The 15,038-nt window shown below is 36.5% G+C and overlaps 1 protein-coding gene across 13 annotated transcripts in view; it reads right to left on the bottom strand.

Annotated features, from left to right (window-relative positions):
* Positions 1–399: 399 nt before the first annotated feature.
* Positions 400–15,038, bottom strand: part of LOC144971022 (protocadherin gamma-A11-like) — a 249,409-nt gene continuing 234,770 nt past the window's right edge. For 9 of the 13 annotated variants that reach the window (XM_078911317.1, XM_078911315.1, XM_078911314.1 and 6 more), the window contains one exon: positions 400–1,529. In XM_078911317.1, the coding sequence (XP_078767443.1) occupies positions 955–1,529 (575 nt within the window). In that variant the 3' untranslated portion in view covers positions 400–954. The remainder of the gene's footprint in view (positions 1,530–15,038) is intronic. The other 4 variants (XM_078911324.1, XM_078911325.1, XM_078911323.1 and 1 more) reach the window with 1 other exon arrangement.

Here is a 15,038-nt window from a genome sequence, read left to right as displayed (position 1 = left end):
ATATATATATTATATATATATATATATCACTTGACAGTATACGGGTGTATTTATTTCAACACTAACTACAGCTAATTTTTAAAAAAAGTAATAATATGAAGAACAATACGTATGATAACTAACATTTGTATATGGACGTAAAAAAAATTAAAAATAATGCGATACAAAAATAAACGCGTAACAAATAATAGCAATTGCATTTCATTGACGGTTGTAGATTCCACTTCATGAACATTCATTCAATGAAAAGAAAAACTGTATTTTCCATAGGGTTCGAAGAAACATTGTTATGTGTTCGTCTCAAGGTTATCGGATATATTTATATCTGTTTTAAAATAAATCCAAGCTGGGCGACATCAAAACTATAGAGTACCTTGATATCATCATTATCTATTGTTGTTTTTTTTTAACTCAAGACTGTGAACCCTTCAGGCGTTATTTGTTTGGACCACAATCTGTGGTAGTAAAATCACATTCCAGATAGTATTGCCATGCCACAGGCTTAGAATGTCAAATGGCGCTTTGGTCCACTTTTTCATGACATGAAGCCCGAGTCGCTTTGCTGTTCCTGCTGTATTGGTGAAAACAATGAGATGTTGTGACATGGTAGAGTGAAGTCGAACTCCGCCTGTAAAAGCAAGTTAAGATATAAAAAGTAAAACAAACGGACAAAACAAAACAAAACAACCAAAAAGCAAGCAAACAAAACGATATTTGCACAGCCGTTACTGTGCACAAATATACCGCCATTGATATCGAAAAGAGCATATTATGTTGATGACACTATTCAAAGGTAATGAACGATGGAGAAATAGATCCATATGAAATTCAGGTCTGTAATATCCATTTTTCAAGAATAAAATGCAATGCTTCTTTTTTTCTTTTTGGTATAGTAATAATATACACTGTATAATCGTTTTATAATATGTCCAATTTCGTCATTATGAATTGTCTCTACGCTGATATGATGGACTCGTTAAGGTTATCCGAGTCAATTGTGTAGCTACCGGAAGTCGTTGTGTTTCCATCGTCATCATCAACGCTTCTCGGCATGCTGACGTAAAGATTATTCAACTCCTTTTCTAGACTGTCGTAGCTAGGGGGTGGCACTGGGGAGCGACGGATGCCGGGGTCCGACAAAATTATTTCAGAGGTAGGACCTCCATTGAACAGTCCACCAGCACTTCCTTTCCGGTTTGAGAAAGTCACGTGCCGGCCTGTGCTCCCGGTTGGTTTTGATGAGACTTGTGCTAAACTAGTGTATCCCTGGGAATTGTGCCTCGAAGATGATGGGTGGTTTAATCTTTCCGAGGCGTATGGGAGGGTGTTACTATTTGATGAACTCAATGAAGTTTCGCACCGTAGTGGGTGTGGCACAGGATAAAGATTGGAATCAGGTCCTTTGAAACTGGTAAGGGAAGGCATTGTTTTATATTCGTTTTTGTTTGATTGATGACGTAGCATGCTATTTGAAGGCATCGTTGTGATTGGTCGGTACTCTGTCACGTGTTTGGGGCTTCCGTGAATACCTGGAAATAAAGCAGATGGAAACAATACAATGAATAATATGAATGTTTTCCAATTGTAATGATCAAATATTATTACACATCAACTTTGGTGACCCAAAAGCATCATCATCTGAGGATTAAGACGACACCACAATGATAACCAGTAAGATCTCATGCACCATTCTGAGACCGCCTTTCAATCACGAAACGTATTATTACCCTAATAGGATTCATTAGTCTGACGTCACGTCTGCCCAGCAACCAGCAGCTTGGTTCTAAACAAAGAAAATCCGTACTCTTTATTCTTCATGCTGGCTAGAACTTTTCCACATGTCATGTGACCAGAATGTATAAAAGTCAAAACATGATCAGGTTTATAATATTTTTCTCCTCTGGATACACTTTTATGCTCGTCGCAGAAGTATGTCATAAGGGCCACTGGCGGTCGGTCTGTTGAGCAAAGTTGTTTTGTGCCGCCCTATAATTTTCAAATTTAGCAGATACTCCTTTTTGTCTCAATTTTTGCCAATGTTGATTTTCGTTAACACTCGCGCATCTCTCCTGCCTTTCTAGCCATGATTGGTACCTACCTGTAACAAAGGTTGTGCGTCATCACAGACGGCTCTCTTTTTCTTGTTGTCCCACGCGAGGCGAGATGACGTGCGACAATGAGCTGAGGGTGGGGGATGGGGACTACCATGAGCCAAAAAGTCAACAGGCCGCCTTAGTATTTTATATAAAAGATTTGTTTTCTTCTGTTTTCAAACCACGGCTATCCACTTCCCACCACAAACAACTGATACTCTTTACTGCTAAAATAACTAGGTCAGGCCGGCAAATTTAGTTTTGCACACCTTGAGGCCTTACTTGGGAGAAGTCAAAACCATATCAGTTTTATCATTGAAAGAACAGATTTGTTGTAATCAAACCATACGGATGAAGAAAATTACAATAAATATAGATCTTATGCTATTCGTTTTGCTCAAATGGATGTTAATCATCAATAAGAATATTACACATATCATTCACCGAGTAGAGCCCCACGATGCTATAAATAAGAATCCCAGTCCATTAACCCGACACACACACACACACACACACACACACACACACACAGCAGTTCAACTTATAGTTATGTTATTGTCGTTGGAGTAGATAAGTAGTGCATTGAGGTTGGATTTTCTATTCCTTCTATTAATGACTGTTATCACAGTTGATATTCGAAGAAAGAAATTTTATATGGCAGTCGAATTGCTGTTGTCGTGTTGTTCTTTTTAAAAAAATGATATTCACAAATCTCAATGCACAGACGTGTATCGCAATCCATACCAAAACAACAATGAAAGGATCCATAGACTTCAATGATCTAGAGGAAAATCGACAAATAGACCTCTTTTACATAATATATGCCCATCGTAAATGCCAGTGTTACGTGAGTACATCTCTTTAAAATTCAAACCACACATGCCCCCCCCCTCCCCTTCCCATTTTATTTTTACACACAATATACACACATTCTAAAAAATAAACCCACTAGAACATTGATATTGCGCAATTTCCGCTGAGTGAGCTCAAGACACTTAAAAAGGGCTCCTAAGCCAAAAGCAACATGCAGACGAGACATGATGCCTGTTGGGCGATATAACATTTTCCTCCAACACAGTCAACACTGCTTCTGGTCAAGTACCTACTCATTTTACACATGAGTACAGTGAGAGAATGTTTTCGATCCATGCCGCCTTAAATAAACAACCAGAAACCGCCCCTGATAAGGGCGTCCGCCATTGTTCCGATAGATTAGAACGAGTTACTGTGTCACTATGCGTCATTACAAACGACTTTTGAACCCTATTACTCTGCATCCCCAAAATCATTTCCGCATGCTATTCTCCACCATCAAACATGTACGGAATCTTTCACTGCTATTAACCAGTCAGCTTTATTCCCAGTTTATTTTGTATCGTGCTTTAGACTTACTTTGTCTTTCCAGATCACATCCAATATCTTCTCCCCAACCAAACCTATAAATAATTTATAGATGAGGTTATTATAAATACATCTTCAAGATGATGTGAGAGGACAATATTATAGGCCTAATTCTACTATTTACTCCTAAAATTACTGCTTTGACACAAGAGGCAGGCGCGCGGTCTTTATCAATTTAATATTTGCATTTGGTCGATGCGGAGAAAACAGCAGCGGACTCTCGAAATTAGAAAAATAAAATCAATACCGTGGCAGAAAAAGGAAGCTATTTTAAATTTCATTAGCGTTGTCAGCCTAGACTTCTTAAAATGACACAAACGGTAGCAAAGCCCCAGTAACCATAATGCACAGAAACAATTGGGAAAAGTAATTAACAACAATGAATATAACAGGTTCAATAAAGAACAACAACAACAAAAAAAAAAAGCTTTTATCTAGCTCAACATCCACTAACCGTGCTCAAAGCGCTTTACAAAGGGTCCCTGGCCAACAGCAACACTTAACATTTAGGACTGGACATGACGCCTATTAGGCGATATTACAATTTTTTCGGACAGAGACTTGGCTGTTAACGGCCAGGTACTCATTTTACACCTGAGTACGGTGAGAGAATGTGAGTAAAGAGCCTTTTCCAAGGACTCAACTATGCGCCGAGCGAGGCTCGAACCCAGGACCTAGGATCCGAAAGCGAGTGTCATACCACTAGACCACATAGCCGCATAAAATACCAAATACGTAACATTTCGGGATCAAAACCTTACTTTAGCCAACACCAAAAAACAACGAAAATGTAAATACATTAATAAAATACCAGACTGACGAAAGATAAATTGTCGACCAAATATCGATCTGGTTGTTTTTAATAATGTATTTATGTGCGGCTATGTGGTCTTGTGGTATGACACTCGCTTTCGGATCGGAAGGTCCTGGGTTCGAGCCTCGCTAGGCGCATAGTTGAGTAATCCTTGGAAAAGGCTCTTTACTCACATTTTCTCTCACCGTACTCAGGTGTAAAATGAGTACCTGGCCGTTAACAGCGTTGTCTCTGTCCGAAAAAAAAATGCAATATCGCCTAACAGGCTTTATGTCTCGTTCTACTTGTTACGTGTTGCTGTTTGTCACGGACCCTTTTCAAAGTACTTTGAGCACATTTAGTGGATATTGCGCTATATAAAAGCTCAATTTAAGCTCAATTTTAATTTTTGCTGTTGGCTTAAGAACGGTAGTGAGTCCGAAACGTTCCGTGTTTGGTATTTTGTTCTTTTTTTTAACCTGCTATATTAATTTTTGTTTTTTACTTTTTACAGTCCACAGCTTTTATCAGCTTAGTATCACTTAGAAACAATTGGTAAGGATTTTTACGTTGGCATTTCGGGACGTCGTTAATCTCCGTCAATTGAAAACCGAGGTCTGTATTTCTAACCCGCACCAGATAACTTAACTCGCGGCCGGATATTGTTAACCGTAGAGGGAAAACTCATTACATTGCCCTCGACTGGGAATAGTCGGTCTGAGCATTAAAACTTGGCTATCATTACCGTCAGCCATACGATGCTTTTTAAAGAGATCAAATATTGGAATGAATCTTTTAAAAACAATTATAATTTGAAAAAGCTTGGAATTGGAAAAATGATGACGAGAAAGATCTTTTACAAACAATTAAAATTGGAAATAGATTGGGATTGAAAAAAAAAGTTGATGAGAAATTTGATTAGAGTACCCTTTTAATGTTGATGAGAACAATGATTATGAGGGCAGAATAATTGTTTCAAAAACAAAAAATGACGATTATGGTGATGGTGATGATGATAATGATAATGATGATGATGACGATGATGATGATGTTGATGATGATGATGATGATGTGATGATGATGATGATGATGATGATGATGATGATGAAGACTATGCTACAGATACAGTAAAATAAATCAAAATATAACCCCCATCTATTCAAACGTTAAAAAGCTGATGCTTCAAAGTGTACGGAAATATTGCAATTGCAAGATTATCATATCTTAAGGTCTTTATGCTATGGTTCAACTGAATGTAATAATTAATTATTCATCATTTTAGATGCCGTATATCTAGAATATAATGCTGTTCCCGAATGCGGGAAGCAAATATGTATTTTAAGAAAATGAAAAAGGAATGACTACTTGTTGTACAAATAGAAATAGAAATAAATAAATAGATAGATAGATAGATAGATAGATAGATAGATAGATAGATAGATAGATAGATAGATAGATAGATAGAGAGAGAAAGGGAGAGAGAGAGAGAGAGAGAGAGAGAGAGAGGGGAGAGGGAGAGAGAGGGAGAGGGAGAGAGAGAGGGAGAGAGAGAGAGAGGGAGAGAGAGAGAGAGAGGGGAGAGAGAGAGAGAGAGAGAGAGAGGGAGAGAGAGGGAGGGAGAGAAGGGTTGGAAGTTGGGAGGGGGAGGGGGGGGGGAGGGTAGAATGACCGGAATAGTCGGGAAAAGGAGGCAAAATCAGAAAAAGAAAGCAACATAGGAAAAGACGAAGAGAAGGATGAAAATTGGAGGATGGGGATCAGGAGGGGTATATTGAGAGGATGAGGATTTAAAGAAGAAGAAGAAGAAGAAAAAAAAGAAGAAGAAGAAGATGCGGAGGAGGAGAGGGAGCAAAGAGGAGAAAGCGGATGATGGGGAGAAGGAAACTGGCTATGGGTAAGGGGCGCGGAGGAGAAGAAGGTGGGAGGAGATGAATGAAAAGAAAATCATTATAAGGATTCGTTTACATCAATTTACTTTAACGTCTTTATTACGCATGCTCGATCTCTTCATCAAGTCTAATTTGACCAAGAAGAAACAGGATAATTTGCATCACTAAAAATTCATGAAAAAGGCCCGACCGTCACGAACTGTCCTCGTGTTTTGTTACACCAGAGACTGAAATGAATATTTCATGTCAGAGAGAATGAAATCACCAATGCAAAACTTTTCGGTGACTATTTGACAACCGTTTACATAATTATAACAGCCTGTCTGTCTAAAGAGACCATATGACATGTAACTATTCAACTACCGTACTCTGGAAAGACACGTATTTAAAATTTGGCCAGAAAACTCTTCCTTTAAATATCGATCGATTTAAAAGACACTCATCTTGGTAAAAACTCTCAAACCTGGGACTTGATGGAATACCTCGCGAGGCCCCAGGTTTGAGAGTTTTAATCAAGACGAGTGTTATTTAAGTCGATCGATATTTGAAGGACGAGTTTTCTGACCAAATTTCTAAATACGAGTCTTTCCAAAGCACAGCAGTTAAACTGGTTAATTTCCAACCACATTTAACAATGAATGTAACTTGACATTTCCTTTATGGTAAAACAATGTATACTGTGCTTTCACTGTGGCTGATAAATGTAAATGTTGCTGCTCGAAGCTCGTAGAAATAAACAACAATGCGAAATTGAATGTAAGCTTCAAGTTAATTATGAAAACAGATAAAATGAACGTTTCGGGTTTCCCCTTTATCAATAAAACACTATGAAACACTACAGATGAATGAGATAACGTGGTAGTGGCGTTGTTCAACGCAGGTATCATTGTGGACTTCACGGGTATCCAACTGACCAAGTGGACATTGCCACATAACAATTGTGTTTTCAGGGTTCAGTGTTTTTAAGCGTTTGTTTGGCCTAAATATTTGGACTTCAAAACGATGTAAAAAGACCAATTAAATCTAACAAAACACACTCACACACACACACACACACACACACACAATATATATATATATATATATATATTTATATATATGTATATATATATATATATATATATATATATATATATATATATATATATATATATATATATATAGAGAGAGAGAGAGAGAGAGAGAGAGAGATTGAAACGGAGACTGTAAAGGACAATATTATTTGCAATGTATCTTAAATCATCGATATTTGGAGTCTAAAATGTTTTGATCTAAAAAATGTTTTATCCGTTGAAGACACTCCCTTGTCTCTTAAACAATGCCCTGTTTTCCAGCTTCTTCACTTCCTGTTTTATTTAATCCAAAAATAATATAATCTTATTCAGAAATGATAATTCGATTATACAGTCTAGCCTCATCCGTTATCGCTGAGCATCTTTGTGAAAATAGTGAGACAATTGTACTCCAGGGAATAAAACACGGTGAAAAATTTCCGACAGACAAGCTTTCGATTCTTTGTCCCAAAGGTCCAAAACAATTGAATGTGTTTATCAAATTTAGACACATTTCCAGACCAAAGGGATTAGGTTATATACGACGTAATTAAACTATAACTGATGGGTAAAGTAGTGAAAAATATACAACTTTAATCTTTAGGGAATTTGGTTCTCAGTCAAGCGGTTATCATTGTAGATTATCATAGTATGTAGATTTCATTTTACTCCACAGAAACAGTGAATCGATGTTCAGAAGAAAAAAAACAACAACCCAAAACAACTCAACAAATAATATAGTTAGATATCAAAATTAACAAGAGTTGATGGAGCATTGAGTAACGATGATGATGATGATGATGATGATGATGATGATGATGATGATGATGATGATAATAATAATAATAATAACAATAATAATGGTTATGAAGATGATGATGATGATGATGATGATGATGATGATGATGATGATGATGATGATGATGATAATGATGAATATGATGACAATAATAATAATAATAATAATAATAATAATAATAATAATAATAATAATAATAATAATAATAATAATAATAATAATAATAATAATAAAATAACAATAATAACAATAATAATGATAAATTTCCAGCTCTGATCCAACCAGCTAACTGCCGTGCACTGGAAAAACATAGGTCTTGTGTCTCAGGTTTAAGAGTTGTTTTTTTTTTTTCCCGACGAGAGTCATTTAAATCGATTGATATTTGAAGGACGAGTTTTCTGACCAAATGTTTAAATACTTGTCTTTCCAGAGTATGGCAGTTTAGTTCTTAAAGAACAAGAACTCCCTCTACTAGATTTTTTAAAATCTTATAAGTTTTCAACAGTTTTTACAACTCTACACACCATTCGTCTGATAGGCCAAAGGAATCGATGAATGAAGCTCGGCGCATAGTTCAGTCCTTGGAGAAGGCTCTTTACTCACATTCTCTCACCGCACTCAAGTGTAAAATGAGAACCTGGCCGTTAACAGCGTTGTCTCTGTCCGAAAAAAAAATGTAACATCGCCTAACAGGCGTCATGTCCCGTCCTAAATGTTAAATGTGCTGTTGGCCAGGGACCCCTTGTAAAGCGCTTTGAGCACATTTAATGGATATTGCCCCATATAAAAGCTCAATTTTTTAAATCAATATATTACAAATTACATAACCAGCATAATTTTTTTCACGGCATTCAATTGCTGGTAGGTACTCCTTTTTTTTCCTACAAATAAATAAAATAATTCATTATTTAATTCATTTGTTTTGGGCGTAGATATTTTGTTTTAGCTGACTTTTGGTATGTTCGTGAAACTGTAACTCCAAGCATGTTATCTGTGTTGAAACCCGTTGTGTTTTCATTATAGAATAAGAGTATTACAATCCAATACGTCAAATGCTCTCCAAGCTCGTCTCAATGGCAGTCTGAATCTAAAAGGATGAATTTTGAAAATCAATGCCAATGAATTTCTTTATACAATGGGAACTGAAATGCAGATTCGATGGAAGAATACGAAAAAAAAAGAGAAAAATTGTCAAAAATGTAATTTCCGAGAGGATACATATCTTTACAAAACGAGGTTCTGAACTTGAGACAGATAGGCCATGCCAGTCAGTTACATTAGTTACGAGACGACAGACCACCACAACTATGGAATTGTATTACTTGTGCCGTTCGCTCAAATAAAAATATGAAAAGGCAAATAATTTGTATTGGAGAAATATTCTCCCACACAATTCAATGTTTTGAAGAAAAACACTGACGCTCGGGAAAAAACACATTGTTGAACTCGCAGTGATTCAAATTAATCAAATTTGCATAAATCATGACGTGTTTATTGAAAGGAACATTTTCACGTATCAATAAATCTCTCATGAAACATTGCAATTTTGCGTCTTCACGAAGGGAAATTCTAATCAGTTCATTCGTTGTTTTCCATCTGCGACCATAAAAAAATTCCAACGCAATCTTTTTCCATCGAAACTAATTTGAGTCTGAAATAGAAATAAAAAAATCTTGGCTTATTACCATAAGGCTATTATTATGTGAGTAACTACCTTGATTTAATATCATCAGCAGATTCCCATGGAAAAAGGTCAAGGAGAAAAAAATGTCGAGAAATATTCATTATATTAAAAAAATATGTGGCAACTCAATAAAGTGCTCATTTCCTTCATCATAAACTCATTTGGAGACTGGATTCCGGTATAGCCGATGAATTATGCATACAGGCAGTAAGGCGTGCTGAGTCGTGGACGCATGGTGACTTTCAAACGTTTCAAATTGATTTGGATGAAACTGTTTTCTGCTGCCTTCGCCCCGCCCTAAACGATCAGTGAAATATCAATTATGAGAATATGGATCGTGATGATATTGCGATATGAACGATGATCGTTAATGATAGTTAAGGAGATTGACCCCATCTGTATATTATTGTGAATTCAGTATCAACACTACGATCAGTGGCAAGATGGTTCGAGCTTCAAAAGGTTCATTTCTAAATGTTTGGAATTATTGTGGCCTCGTTGAAATTTGAGTTTGATCCCATCCTAGTATTAATAACTCATATTAACCATGTTTTTAACATTCTAAAACTGAAGAGTCCTGGAATATTTGCAAGACAATTTCTTAAAGTGGTGTTGAAGAGTCCAAGCAAAAAAACAGCGACATTGCTAAGGTTGTAGAGTTGTCAGATAATTCTAAATACTTTGTTTCAAAAACATGGAACAAAAAGTTTGACATGTATACCTAGTGAAACACCGGAGCTGTTTTCATTTTGAAATATTGGTCATCCAGCGGGTCATTGACCATGATCCACATTGCTTGACTTTGCTAACAGTACAAGATGAGCATACTGCCGCTCTCTGATGGTTACTTTTTATTTACTTCAATTCCATTGCGGTCAATCCAGTTGGCTAATCTCAGGTCACACTGCGAACATTCTCCTCATCTAACGCGAAGTGTAAACTAGTTCATGCCAGCAAGCAACGACAAATAGTTGTAATGTTGCTGGTACAGACCAGATGTCCAATATGCGGCGAGTATTGTACGAAATGGGAATAGGGTTCTATAAAGGAATTGATAATATTATGAAGCATTTTGACGCATATTGAGATTAGCTATCCCGGGAAATACTATTGGTATTTCTAGATATTTTGAGAAACGAATGAAAAGATAAAAGAAGAGTAAAACCAGTTCATTACAATACTGTAGTAGGTGTATTTCGTTAATTTTAGAATAATTGTTATCTCGCTAATGGTTTATGACTGCGATTGAATGTCAATCTATTTAATTCATCATCATATGGCCCTATTGCATAACTCAAGCTGGAATCAATTCATGATAATGTCAAGAGTGACAAGAGGTGCTCGAAAGCATTAACCAGACATTCGATCTCTTATCGAGACCACACGCTATTGAGAATAATATGGTTAAAGAAAAATGAAAGAATTAAAAATGAAATAGGAGAGGGTGGTGGTAAAAAAACATAACAAAAAATAATTTTAAAAACAAACAAAACAACTTCAACACAATAACCATAATACATCAAAAATCTAACAACACAAAAACTTCAAGAATCAGACGTCTAGAAACACTAAAAGACCAAACTCTTCCATTTCGTTAATAAAAGGCAATTAAAACAACTTTAAAATAAAAATATAAACTAAGCAACAAATTGGAGACAATGGAGGAGGAGGAGCATGATGAATAGATATCATTACGTGAGTCGTATCAAAACGTGTATCGTGGCGATAAAAATAAGTGGTGTTATTCATACTTAGATCACCTAAAAGTGTCGCCATTGCAGCTCTTACCATCGCTAATATAATTTTTTGCTGGAGTTCCCTAATGCTTGAGAGCAATGTTATTAAGGCCTGAAGAGTTGAATCAGTCATAAAAAAGATAAAACTTTTAGTTTAAAGGAATGCTTGAAGTAGCAAGGAGACTGGTACATTCTGGTGTACATTTAGTTAGCAAGGAAACTAGTGCATTCTGGTGTTCATTTAGTAAGGAGACTGGTACATGCTGGTGTCCATTTAGCAAGGAGACTGCTGCATTCTGGTGTCCATTAAGCAAGGAGATTAGTACATTCTGGTGTTCATTTAGTAAGGAGACTGGTACATGCTGGTGTCCATTTAGCAAGGAGACTGCTGCATTCTGGTGTCCATTTAGCAAGGAGATTGGTACATTCTGGTGTCCTTTTAGCAAGGAGACTGGTACATTCTGGCATACAGTTCCTCAACAACCTTTTCTTATTTTTGTCAGACAACTTTACTTCATTTATAATTCAATTAAATTGACGGCCAATGAGTCATACAAATTTAACCCGAGACTTTCTTGATGTGTCGAGTTCAAAATTATGTGACATGTCGGTGATAATTTGTATTTCATCGAATAAAAAATAAATATTTTTTATGACCAAAAATGATAAAAAGTCGTTTAGTCAGGGTACAACAACGTTGTCCAAAGCGTTCCAATTTCAGTGGAAACATGCTTATTATTTTCTCCCAGAACACAACGCTTAGTTCCATGCTTTCTAGCGCAGGGGACAGACGTGCTAGGAGATCAGATCGATAAACAGTTAACGACTCGGTTTGATGCGACAAATCTGACTGTTCATAAGGCCAAATTGTAGCGCTCCCCTTCCTTTCATCCCCCTCTTCACCTTGATAAAATTACGCCTCCATTTTACGCCGCCCGCCTGCCTGCCTTTCAATGGTTTCCAACTGACAATTGTCCGACAATTCCCATGTGACTAAAGTCCCTTTTTTTCGTTGTATCTCAGTGTTCCATTATTAACCGACGATCTATAATTCTATCGGCTTTGTGTAATTGTCTCTTTTGGATGTTTTATTGACTACAACTTTCAATAATACAACCGCGAGTCCTAAATTGAAGTAGAAGAGCATTTTGTCCTCGATTCATATTATTATCACGCCTGGTTTAATATATCTGTTAAATGGTTGTACTGGAACCCCTCCCCCAGCCTTCTCCCCAATAGATTTATAAGCGATAAGAGAAAAAAAAATCGGTGCTATAATGTGTGCTTAATAAATAATAAGACGACCCATGTGTAGCTATTTGCCGATAGATCTGTTAGCCCAATTTTTTTTTTATGGGCGCATTGTTGTAAATATAGAAATACTCTGAAACCAACGCAAGCTACTAACGAAAGAGTGAAGATGGAGAGGCTTCGTATAGGAACGATACAGACAATGGACGTTTCGGGCACAAATCCTTCGTCAGCACAACAATATACACATTAACGTGGAAAACAAATAAAATAAAATAAAATTCAAAAATATTTTCCAATTCTAATTTATTTTATTTGTTTTCCACGTCAATTTGTGTATTGTTGTGCTGAAGAAACGTCCATTGTCTGTATCGTTCCTTTTACGAAGCCTCTCCATTTTCACTCTTTCATTAGTATTTTCACGATCACAGGCTTCAGGCAGCCCCTACCGTTTTCTACTCAACTCAAACTGACAACAATATTATTAAATCAAGCCCATAATTGTGCGTTCGGATACCAGTCGTGCAAATATATGCACGTCGTCATGGGCCCATTGTTGTCATGAACAAAAAATCAACAATCACAATATAATATCATTGTCAATAACGGAAATGGCATTACTTACATTTGGTTATTATAATTGTATACAGGTTTGCAAAGAGGTGAGGGGAAATTAAAAAACATCAATAAAATAATAAGAAATTGTGATGTTTTGTTTCTCCACAGCTGTTTAAGTCAAATAGAAATTTGTTGATCATGAAATTATGCTATATAACGAATATGGAGCAGGAGCTCCAAGATTATTTCACGGATATTTTATTCCATTTTTCCTTTCATTAATGTACAGGTTATATTATATTATGTAAAGATTAATGCCATCTACTACCGGGTAAGTTTTATTCAACTATTACATTGTTGTCTCCCTTACTGTCCTCCAATTCCTTCCCCTTAAAAAGTTTATGATTCTCGTATCATGCATTTTAAAACAACAACAAAGAAGTTATAAGGAATAAAAATGGCTCATAATGTGAAACAATACTTAAAAATACGTTTCAGCCCTTGGCCTTCGTCAGCCGACGACGAGAATTATGAAAACCGTTATATAATGAAAACATATTATAAAGGTGGAAATAGGGGAGGGGGGGGGGGGGGAAGGGAGAAGGGGTGAAGGGGAAAGGAGTGAAGGAGGGGAAGACGAAAAGAAGAGAACAATTTATGTGCGTGAGTGCAAGGAAAGGAAAGACACACACACAAACACACCCACCCACATTCACACACACACACACACACACACACACATACACACAGAAACACCCCCCCCCCCCCACACACAAATATATATATATATATATATATATATATATATAGAGAGAGAGAGAGAGAGAGAGAGAGAGAGAGGTGGGGAGAGAGAGAGAAGAGAAGAGGGGGGAGAGAGAGAGGGGAGAGAGAGGGAGAAGAAGAGAGATGAGATAGAAGAAGAGAGAAAGAAAGAAAGAGAGAGAGAGAAGAGAGAGAGAGAGAGAAGAAGAGAGAGAGAGAGAGAGAGAGAGAGAGAGAGAGAGAGAGAGAGAGAGAGAGAGAGAAGACTTTCTCCTATGTGTCCGTCTTAAGCAATATTTCATTTTTATTGAAAATCACTCCAATTATTTGCCGATACTTATATATTCCTGGTTTTGACTAATGTATGTGTTGAAAAATATTGAAATGAAATTTGGAACTGAAATTAAACATGAAACCCGTACCCCCCCCCCCCCCTACCCAACAATACCCCAATCAATTATAAACAAACAAAATTGTCGCCACCCCGCACAACCCTCATTTTGCATAGAATAATGAAAAATGTAATAAAAGAAAACGGAAAATATTTCAAACCACGAGATGAGTGGACACTCAATGTCATGTTCAAGTGACAAAATATTTGCCTGTCCTCTGTACAGTTGCTGGACAAGAAATCGTTCCATTCATATTCAGATGTTTTAAAGAGATACTGAGCTGTTAGAAGCTGTGGACTGTAAAACGTAATGAAAAAAAAAAAAAAAGAAAAGAATATAACAGCTTCGAAGAAATAATATAACAAAATACCAAACACTGAACGTTTCGGTCTCAAACCCCTTCTTCAGCCAATAATATATTTATCAGCCGTCTGTCTAAATTTTATGTGATTCATCCATGTTTTTATTGACTTTCCCTATTGCTGAAGGGGAGAGGGGGAGGTGTCTTGAACCCGAAACGTTCCGTGTTTTATTGGTATTATGCTTTTTATTTTTCGAAGTTGTTATAATAATATTCATTTTTGTTCAATACCTCGAAAAATTTAAAACATAATTTTGTTTCATTCAT

This window comes from Berghia stephanieae, chromosome 4 (assembly GCF_034508935.2).
Source record: "Berghia stephanieae isolate SIO BIC M18660-M18661 chromosome 4, UCSD_Bste_1.3, whole genome shotgun sequence".
Lineage (NCBI taxonomy): Eukaryota > Metazoa > Mollusca > Gastropoda > Nudibranchia > Aeolidiidae > Berghia > Berghia stephanieae.
Note: the sequence above shows the minus strand (reverse complement) of the source record. Positions and strands in the feature narration are given on the sequence as shown.